The sequence below is a fragment of the Amphiura filiformis genome, chromosome 5 (assembly GCF_039555335.1).
Source record: "Amphiura filiformis chromosome 5, Afil_fr2py, whole genome shotgun sequence".
Lineage (NCBI taxonomy): Eukaryota > Metazoa > Echinodermata > Ophiuroidea > Amphilepidida > Amphiuridae > Amphiura > Amphiura filiformis.
This window is the reverse complement of record NC_092632.1, coordinates 8,669,934-8,681,195: the sequence shown is the minus strand read 5'-3', so window position 1 is coordinate 8,681,195 and position 11,262 is coordinate 8,669,934. Positions and strand designations below refer to the sequence as shown.

The 11,262-nt window shown below is 36.6% G+C and overlaps 1 protein-coding gene across 2 annotated transcripts in view; it reads right to left on the bottom strand.

Annotated features, from left to right (window-relative positions):
* Window positions 1–1,081: 1,081 nt before the first annotated feature.
* LOC140152570 (RNA cytidine acetyltransferase-like) overlaps window positions 1,082–11,262 on the bottom strand; it is a 66,354-nt gene continuing 56,173 nt past the window's right edge. For both annotated transcript variants that reach the window (XM_072174960.1, XM_072174961.1), the window contains exons 20-26: window positions 10,270–10,372; window positions 6,601–6,708; window positions 6,269–6,438; window positions 5,166–5,384; window positions 4,466–4,539; window positions 3,851–3,932; window positions 1,082–2,309 (exon numbers count right to left, since the gene is read on the bottom strand). In XM_072174960.1, coding sequence (XP_072031061.1) covers window positions 3,860–3,932; window positions 4,466–4,539; window positions 5,166–5,384; window positions 6,269–6,438; window positions 6,601–6,708; window positions 10,270–10,372 — 747 coding nt within the window. In that variant the 3' untranslated portion in view covers window positions 1,082–2,309; window positions 3,851–3,859. The remainder of the gene's footprint in view (window positions 2,310–3,850; window positions 3,933–4,465; window positions 4,540–5,165; window positions 5,385–6,268; window positions 6,439–6,600; window positions 6,709–10,269; window positions 10,373–11,262) is intronic.

Sequence of the window (11,262 nt, the reverse complement as noted above, 5' to 3'; positions counted from 1 at the left end):
TATCTGTCATTCTTGAGAACGTTCTTGCTATCTTATTGGTTCTTACCCGTGTGATATGACATGATATCACAAACTTTAGTGCATGCGTGTTGACGCGATACTCATACACACAATGAACTAATGGGAGGTGCATTGCAACAACGGGCCTGATCGATTCTAAGCCCTAGGTAATTCCTTTTTAAATGTAGCATTTAATTTGATTGAAATTTATTATACTTATGATTAATATATTTATTTGAATTGAATTGTTTTAAGAATGAATGGTGTTGTTTTGAGCCGGTGTCATGCATCTATCGATATAACATGCGACATCAGTATTTTTGGCGTAAAACAACTCGGCTTTGCTTCATTGTTTTACTAAAAATAATGATGTGACCCATGTTATATGAGAGCACTCCAGGGGCTTAAAATACCTTTATTCTCTAAATGTTACTGACTTTTACAAGTGAAAAGTTTATATTTATTTTCTATTCGGCCATATCAGGGATGTGATTGGTGCTTTTTGAAAAACCCCCAAGGCAATGAAATTGCGAAGCGGAGCAAGCGAAGCGAGCGGAGCTCTCGCCTGTTGCTTGACAGGGGGGTCCAGGGGCCAGCTCAAGGGCCCCTGTGGGGTCGAGGGGGCGAAGCCCCCCGAAGCCAGAGGGGTTTTACACACTTGAGCACCACTGGAGATGCAATTTCATGGGGTAAAATGCAAAAATGAGAAACTGTTAAAATACTTCACTTTATAAAAACATTTGTTATCTGCGAATACATACTTCCAGTATCATATCATTCACATACACATGAGAAATTGCATCACCATTTTTGCACAGTACAGTGTGTCTATAAATCATCCAGTCAGGGTTCCAAGGAATTTTCATTTTAAAATTGGAGATTTTCTCATATCTGGAAACTGAAAATTCCGGAAATGTGACATCTCTGTTAAGCATTTAGCTCTTGGTCCAGGGCCACTCCAAAAGCGACAAAAAAAAAAAAAAAAAAAAAAAAAAAAAAAAAAAAAATTAAAAAAAAAAAAATTTTTGTTGAAAATCCGAATTTTTTTAATCTCAAAAATCCGGAAAAATCACACCCCTGCCATATGCATCACAACGATAATAATGCTTGGGACCTAAACAAAATTTTGTGTTATCAGTTTTTTTGTGTTTTTAACAGATTTTGTGTTGATGAGGTTCCACTGTAAAACCTTTTCCCTCCAGTTATTTTCACACCCATTTAATCAAATGTTACCACATGAAATTATGGAAACATGATTGAATCAATTTGTAAGAATTAATTCTTGGTATAATTTCTGATTTCATGATGGATACCTGTAATGACATTTGAGAAAAATACTTTTTGCTCCAATTTGTTATGCCTCCATCTCAAGTTTCAAAATAGCAGCTTTTGGCCCGATAGAATTAGAACACCTCGCATTAATTCATACATATTTCATCCAATAGACTAAGGAAATTTAAGCGGTGGGCCCTGGCCCTACTGTTCAGAAATTGTAACATTTCAGAAAGATAGTAAAAGCTAGTTAGGCCATATACAAACTTCATGGTGGTAATGATCTGTTATTTTTGGCTCATTTAGTTGGTATATGTTACAGAAACAAGAAAGTATTATGAAAACCCTGTATCATAATTGTACAGAGTTATTTGCCGTATATGGGATCATATTAGACTGGTTGACCTTTTGCACTTCTAATGAATCATGTACTGCTGTGTTATGCATGTACATAACACTCAAGGTCAATCATTGTGTGTGCCAACTTTGTACAATTTTTAAACAGGCTAAGATCATCTATTCTGAAAGGTTTTCTCTTTGAAAGAATGGATGATAATTATCTACCCTGCTTATTGTCTTGAGATTGGTAGTGACGTCACTACATGTTTTAGGTTAAAATAAGATTTGAAATGCACACGCCATTCTCGGAATCACAGCATAATATGCTGGCATGTAAAGGCGTCAAAATTGCAATGCTCTCTCACATATACACATTTTGACATCACTACCAATCTCAAGGTGACAATCAGTATATGAATACCTGCCTTTACCCAATTGAATGTACTGTAAAACATTTTGTCTTCAATACACACTCACATTCAGTCATTAATTCACTGTTGGCCAGTTGAAAAGCAACTGGTAGCCACTGACAGAACCTCACCAATTAAGTCTTTAAATAGTAATATTACTAAATGCACAAACATGATCATGACTTTGCACTTTTGGCCAGCTTCCCTTTCTTCTTTTTCTTCTTGAAGGATGGGTTTTCTTCTGGTATTGAACTATCCTCTGCCATCTTGTGCTTCTTTTTTTCACCACTGAAAAAGAACAAAATTGTTACACATTAAATTCATGCTTCTCTTGCAATAGTATCAGTTGATTTATTAGGTTTTATTAACCCTAACATGGACCATGGTTTTTTGCTATCGGAAGGCACAGAAAGAACAAAAAAGGAGAGAAAAGATTTCACTTGGTACCCCCGGGAATTGACTCTGGGACCCCTTGGGTGCCACACACACTATCACCGACCTCATGCCATGGGGGTTTCGCAGACCCGGCCAGGGATTTAGTGTGTATACCGTATACTTTCGCCTAATGGCGCACCTGGGCTCCTTTGCCTTGGGGTAAATTTCATGTACAAATAGAGAGCTCCCTCCTCTAAAAATCCCAACAAGAATTAAGGGTATGTGTCCTTATTTGCTGGTGGGATATTTTATGGGAGGGCACTTTTAGTTTGTGTCTAAAATTCCAGTTATGTCAAGGGAGCCCATAGCGCCATTAGGCGAACGTTTGCAGTATATGACTTACAACGGTTGCATCAGGGCATGCATGCATGCACAGTGGTTTTACTTGTAAAATGTTATAGCATTAGTAGGGTTAAAACTTATTAAAAGTCATACATGATGGTAGAGACAATGATCAGACACTGAACTTTACCAAAGAAATATACAACCTGCTAAAACCAATATAAAACATTGCCTTACAGATGACTTGTCCAGGCCATCACAACTTGTGTACACAAGATGGCTAATTGTGTGATGATTTCATCCAGCTCTATCTGAGAGCATTAAAATCAATGACTTTTACAACTGACAGAATCATTGCAGGATACAAGGCCTGCACAAGGATGATATTCATTCATCAAAGCCAAATTCATGTCCACTGAAGTGTTGGCAATGTGAAAGAAATCAAATGAGGAAAAACATATATTGGGCATGACCAAACAAAATAAGTAATTTGTCATGAAGAATTAATTTTCTTTTTGAATTCAAGGTGCAGTATGTTTCTTCTTTTTCACATTTGTCAGATGTATGTAATTAACTACTTGTTTAAGCCTAAGTCTGTGTCCTTCATGTAACAAATCATAATTAATTAATTAAAGTCCTGATCCTGAACTGAATAATTCCCAACAGTTGAACAGCAATAAGCTTAACACAGGGCTTACACTATGTCCCTTGTGTTCAATTTAAAGATGTTTTTTTTTTTTATAAATTACTGGTCAGTCGGCATTCTGAGTATCCAATCTTATCAAAGTAAGGCAATGTTTTTTCATCTGATATTACGCTAGAAATCCATTACATTTGGCGTTTCACTTCCTGATGATTATTTTTACTTGCTGCAAACAATACAATTTTAACAAAGAATTTGGCAATGACTTGAATCATCGCCAGCTAGCACCAAAAGAATTTGCCGAAATTTGACATACAATTTTGACTTCAGCTTAGGGGCCTTATTATGTGTTGCATTGAGGGGAATTCATGCAATGCCCATTGTTGTGACCTGCTCATAACACATTGTGGTTTGTTCTAGAATTATTCTTATATTAAAAGAATGCACATTGATGAGTTGATGTAGTTACCTTTTGATACTAATGACATGCTTTTTTTTTTTTTGACTTCAATGCTGCTGCCCATTCATCCTCTTGCCCTTTGATTGTGTACCTATAGAAAAACAATCAAACAAATTGTAATATCTCCAGCAGGGGTGGATCCAGGTTTTTGAAAAAGGAAGGCCTGCTCATGAAAACTTTTCGAAAATGCTCATTCTGGAGAGAACATGAGGGGGTACTCCACTTAGAGTCAGAACATTTGTAAGATTTTGTCAAAATTGCCTTAAAATTAGCTACATTTGTTTTTCCTTATTTCTTTTAGAGGAGGGGTGCATCCACCCTTGATCTTCAGTCATATGTAATAATGAAGGATGACAATAAGTAATAACCAGTGTACAAAATAAGTCAAAATCAAGGGTCAGTTGAAATCTATGGGTTCGCATCAATTTCAAGGGCTCCTACTCATTACTGTAAGATATTATTGTTACACTGGTCCACATTTTGTGACACTTTATAAGACTTCAGCCTTGCAACTCAACAACAGGTAATATAGAAAATGAAGTTTACAATTCACTCCCATTGAATAACTCTCTATTAAATCTACCATTGAACATGTACAAGTTTCTCCAGTACTCATGAACTTACTGACTGAGATCAGCTGCTTTCAATTGCTCCAATTCTGCTTTCTGTTTGACCTTCAATTCTTCAGCTGCTTCTTCCTGTGTGAAGACATGATCAGATAACACACTGTAATGATCTAAACAATTCCAAATTCCATGCTAACAGCTAAAGGGGGGGGGGCATGATATTGTAATGAGCAACATTGGAAATGCACACAAACAAAATGCATTGTAGCCCATCTCCTACATTAGAACAGATTTGTTTTTAAATGAAGAATTGAAGCTCAGCTGAACTGTGGAATTGGCAATATAATAAAGGAGAGAAAAAAATCAGAACCGCTCGGATTTGAAGCAGCGCACACTCACAATTTCATGTCGGAGTTCACCCCACATGCAATAACAGCTCATGGTAGATCTGCTGGCGATTGAATCATGTAATCCGAATGGTTCTGATTTTGATATTGCCAGTTCGTCTGAGCTTCACTTCTTCATTTATTATATATTTTCTAAGGCATGTATCCATTGTGATCCTTACATTTATTATTTATTGTCTCACACTGACTGATGTCCTGCCTGCTAGGACATAGCAGATAGGTCGCCCTGTCTCTTTATATAATGATTGTTTTTGTAAATCTCTGGAAGCAAATTTTAGTGTTGCTTTCAATGCATTGATTAGATACTTCTGGAATATAACATTTTTATTTTTCATTTAAATTTCAACTTACAAGTTCTTGTTCCATGGACTGTTGGGTAGGTTCCATGACAACAGCTCTTTCCATGGCCATGCTCTTCTCAACTTCCTGTTCTAAGATGCCATTCAGCTCAGTGACAGCCTTGCGTACAAGTCTGTTGAAGAGACCAAGAATCTGGCTGGCTGGAAGGTCAAGTTCTTTTTGCAGTTCATCCACAGTTTTATGCTGCAATCCTATGCCTAGAAGTATTGCCTAAAGGCAAATAAATAGATTGAGTGAATGTGTTTGCATTTTGAAATTTAAGACTTGCTCCCATGAAACCCGGATACAGTTGGTAAATTATGATTGGGCGATTTAAAATGCTCAGATTGTCAACTTCTGATTACTCAATCTTTTGTCCTTCAAAAATACATCTTTAGCTTCAAAATTTGTTTTCTATTGACTTTTGACATGTTTATTGGACTGTATTTCAAAAGCATTGGCACCTTTGTCTAGGTTTAGTAGGAGCAGGTCTCATATGTTATGGAAAGCTTCATTCAAGGTTTGTGAATATCTTGAGAATTGAGGTATAGAGAGTTCCAGTGTTTTGGGTTACCCGCCATCTTGGAGGGAAACCTAAACTCTGTTTACAATTTTCAGAATACCAACACTCGCGCAATAATTAGCAAATGTTATTTTGTAGAATGTAGCACTAATAGGGTCATTGACCAAATCAAAGGAATGAGGAATACGGCGGTGCGAATCACGTTATAAACACTATTGTAGTCCGTTCCGCTTGAAAACACGGGAACTCTCTATTGTACAAATCATTTCTACCCTCAAGTGGTTAAACATTTTAGTTTTTCATTATAAATAGCAATTTGAACCACATTGATAGTGTCTAAGACCATCCCAACATTGTCACATGATAATATTTAAATGTTGACAAAAGATATTTTTTAATGTTTGCAAAATATTTTAAAATAACACTTTGGCAATATTTCGCTGTTTTAAAAAACATTTTCAAACATATTGCTCTTACAAATGTTTGCTGAGATTGTAAGTCTTTCAACCTGTAGCAATTATGTGTTGCATTTTGACTTCTGGAAGGTTGGGGGACTTGAGATGAAGTGTCTGTGACATTGACACTGACTTACCTTCTGTGTAACAGGAAGCGAGAACTGTGTTTGCTGTAAGAAATGGAACCTTGCAATGGTTGGTAGCAAGTCTGTGATCAGATGGTAGTCAGCCAGGTTGCGGGAGTAGAGCTCCAGACGCTTCAGATCGTACTTGGTAAGCTGGCATTCCAACTCGCTTGTTGTAACAACTACCAAGAGGGTTAAGAAAAAAAAAGCATATTTCAGGTCAAAGGTCATATGAATGATCATTGATCAAAATGCATTTCAAACTGGATTCATATTAATTTCAAACCTACTAAAAAGTCGAAGAGAAAGTATTTTCAGAAAATAAATATTTTGTTCATCCTTACCCTGAGTTTGTGTTTTGTAGTGCTTATGGTGCAGGATATTGAGTGCCATAGCTGGTTTGAAACTTCTGAACTGATAGGAACAAAGTGACACAAAACGCCTCTGGAAATCTGGAATGGTAACAGGAACAGAAATTGTGTTTGTTAAGGCAATATAAGTATATAGTGCATATTTTGACCCTTTGCAAATATTTTTGGTTTCCGCAGCGATTTTCAGTTCTCCGCTGCAATTATCTGATCAAGTGATTAGGCTTTGTTCAGGGCTTTGATCCCCTTCTTGATGTATGCAAAACAATATGGCAAATATTTGCCAAAGAGGATAGAAAGCGCTGCAATTTGACCCCTGCATTTGTTACAATGGCAAACACATGCCAAACAATGAACTGCATTGTGGCTTTTAATGCTGCACATGTAACTCTACTGTACAAAACAAGGGAACAACAGTCTTCACATTGGGCTATTCCAGTTGAAATATATATACTTTAGTATCCTCTATGGAAGACATGGCCTTAATTTCCCACACAGGGAGTGTGAATTTCAAATGGGCTAACCTGAATGGGTGACTCAATTTGATTTTTACCCCCCGCCCATGTGGGAGATTGCTCATTCGGTTGCGTCTTCCATAGGGAGTTTATGGATTTCAACAGGAATAGTCCATCAAGCTTATTCAAAGAACCATTGAACCAATACTAGGGAAGATTTGGCACATTTTGATGGAAACCCTGAAAACCTGCGAAGCATGCAAAATGGAATAATCCCAGACAGGCTGAAAATAATATGTACATTTGGGTAACAACCCCCTTCTCTAAATTCAGGTTTATACCTGTGAAATTCTCATGCCTGATTACATGTCAATTTAAGCATGAAACTCTTGAAGATTGCATTAACTATTCACCGTAGTTTGACCTTGCAACACATTAATACCCCGACATCACCACATTACTGTCATCAAACGTGTAAGCAATCATGTTCAGTTCATGCAATTTACAAGCCTTTGAATGACATCTGAAAGGTCTGACGACATTTGAAAAATATATAACAGCCGCTTTATCTTTAACAAATGAGCAGTCATTTCATTTGGGCTATTCAGTTGATATACATACACCCCCTCACGGAAAACATGACCTTAATTTTCTACACAAGAGGTGTAGATTTGAAATGGAATCACCCATTCAGGTAACCCTATTTGAAATTCACACACCCTGTGTGGGAGATTGAGGTGATATCTTTCATAGGGGGTGTGTGGATTTCAACTGGAATAGCACATTGGCAAACTGAATAGATACCAAATTCTTATCACAAGAAATAATAAATAGTAAATCACATGCATATGCTCAGTAATTGAGTTAGGCAAATCAGTTATAAACAAAACAGGGAAGCTGTAATTGCTTGAAGAGATATGGAGTAGAATTGGAGAAAACAGAGTAAAAGTACAGGTGCAAAACACAGGATACACCATAGCTGCCTTCTGGGATTTTTTTATTCATAAACAGTATTAATATTCATGACCTTTGAAATGTGTGTTCCATTCCATACAATGATTTCTGTCAATGCACGGACGTAAATACGGCTTCATGTATTACTGTGTGGCGCATGTGCATCTACGAAGAGCTGGCTTGGTTAATTTAATTAATAGGGGTGAGCAATTCTGGACCACCAATGATGGATTTTTATTTTACTTTTGTTTTTGGTTATTTTTCACACCATAATAACATATAGGTTTATAACAACAATGGTTTTATGTTGTTTATGAATAAGGTTAATGACTGATATGATTTTGTTGACATGCAAATGACAAAAATCAGTACACTTAAAGGGCGCATGCATAGATTTTGGTCATATTCATATTCAGTCATAAACCTTGTATCAATATTGTTTATCAAGTGTTATTTTAGGCTAATGAAAGTTGATGTTAAGTTTCCTACATACATATTTGTCAAGTAATGAGGCAACTCTTTCATTTATTATTTGACTGTGTTCCATTATTACCTATATTGTTGGTCTGTAAGGATAAAATCACACAAGGCAGCTTGTCAGTATGTGATGTGGCATAAGTTGTTATATTGCTACAAGTGATTTTGAATTCATGTTTTCAACAACATGCAAATAATCATCAAGACCTGCAAATCCAATTTGATGGTATTTTCAGTCTATAGTAGCCTATTAATGGGCAAGAATGTGAGATGATAACTGAGTGTGCTTGACACTGACAAAGGCTCCTCATTTTGACAGTTGAACATTTATGACAGCAATTAGCTAACATATGTCAGATTACACAGGAAAGTTGATCACTTTAAGGTGTTCATCACAGGTTTTACATCATAACAAATGAAGTCTTATCTATTTTGAACAATTTGGAACAAGTCAGGTGAATTGAATATCTGAATGATGAATGTTTGATAATCCTAAACATGTCTATCATCTGAATACATCTTTGTGTTCATACCGAACTTGGCATCTACAAGCAGAGATTCATGATGATGAGAAAGAAAATATATATAAAGACAAATACATCATACTATCAGCCTCACTGCACCATTGATGATGAAATACACATAACTGCCAATACAGATTTTCCACCATGCAATTACTTTTATAATAATATCCACCCTGCTACTCCATATAACCTACCCACCACTATGAAATGTCACCTACAATTAACATTCATCACAGCATATATCAATCATGCATAAATCAAATTGATCGCTACCACGCTTGCCCTATCTGACTGCTGGTATTTATTTATACAACGGTTTCTGCGCTATGCTTCCAATATTACTAAATGGAAACGGTAACAAGCATCCGCATTAACAAAACAGGACATACATGTACTGCATACTACACGTCCCCATTCATATATTATTTACCAATGTTGTAATGATTTATACTGTAATTTGTACTTGACTAATTCATTAAATGCCAATTTGGTTTCTATCTCTCAAAGAACTCAGGCACTATTTTCTATGGTTCATGATATCTTGGTTCAAAAACAACAACTTTACATGCTCTTACAGTTTTATATACCATACATTTATCACACTAAGGTAACTGAAAGTGAATTCTAGTTTTGATTCAATCAGCATTTCCTGCCATCTCTACCTACGCACAGTGTAAGTGGAGATGATGAAGTAAAAAGGGTGGGGCTCTTCCTCTGGTGCTACCAGAGCAGATTTTTGTGCCCAGAGGGCATTCACAAAGTCTTACCCTCAGGAAGTTTGACCTAAATACAATCCACAGTACGTAGGAGGCAGAGTGACACAATGATGTGGTGGTAAGCATGTTTTTGGTGGTGTTTTTTAGGGCAAAGATTATGCAATGCTGCATTTAAAAGGCATTTAATTTAACAGGTAATCAAAGTGAACATTTGAATATTTTCATTTTCAAAATGGACAGTGAACCTCCAATCTGATGATTCACGCTACACTTTATTTGATCCCACACATAATGAGCCAGTCTTCTCCTATGAACAGTCTCTCCTCATAATATACAATGCCGGCAGGATATAAGAGTGAATCTGATTCCCTTACCCATATCCTACACATCAGGGAAATCCCAGCACTACCTTCATACATTAGCTAAACTCTCACCCATCTGTCCTCCATGGGAGGGAGAGGGATGTTGTGTGGGGGTGGGTGGGGGTGTGTGTGTTTGTGTGAATCTTGTGAACCATACCTTTCCAGAATGCCATCAACCAGGATCCTTGTTCTGCATCTTCTTGGTTGTCAACATTCAGCATCTTCAGCATAATACAGGAATGCTCTCCAGTTAGCTCATTCTACAAAAATGATGAAAAACATAAACCAATTCAATATGATATACTCAAAGTAAAATAGTACAAATGCATCCATGAAATAAAATGAGTCGACAATCACATTTCTTGCAATTATGGATATTGAGCAAGTAATTATTGATGTAAACCTTGAATGAGTCTTCGGCTGATTTGCACATTTGGGGACCTCATTCCGTCATTGGCACACCATACTGTTGACAGTGTTTGTCTAGGCTACATGGAGAAAACACTGTGAAGAAAGATGAGAGGAAATTCTTCGCAAGTCACATTTGATCCTCTGCTCAATACCTCCTCTGCAGATATAAGGTCCACTTTCAAGTTTCAGGGAAAGCCACAAGTATTTCGCTGAAATTGTCAGTGGAAAATGCATATAATTTTTCATATGGTCTTCCAATTGAATTTCAGGATGTTCAGATCAAGCTGGTGATGAATTGACCTTTAAATGTGTTTTTTGTCCTGGTTAATTCATAAGAAGCATTGCTCTCCTCCTGAAACTTGTTCATGAAAAGCACCCACCAATAGTTTTTCATATTATTTAATTTATTTATTTAATTAAACTACATAACTTTTTCATATGATCTCGCCCATCTTACAATTGAATTTTGGGATGTTCAGATCAAGCTGATGATGAATTGATCTTTAAATGTGATTTGTTTAGTGCATCATGCATGAGACGCATAGCTCTCATCCTGAACCTTGTCCGGGAAAAGCGCCCACCAATTTAATGTTTCACATTATTAATGGATCTATTTAATTAAGCTACATTAATATTGAAACCCTGTCCTGGTTTATTCATCATAATCACATTTCCTAGCCCCATTCAACCTAGCCCCATTCAAAACAATGTTACCTGGAGGTGTATTTATACAAAGTCT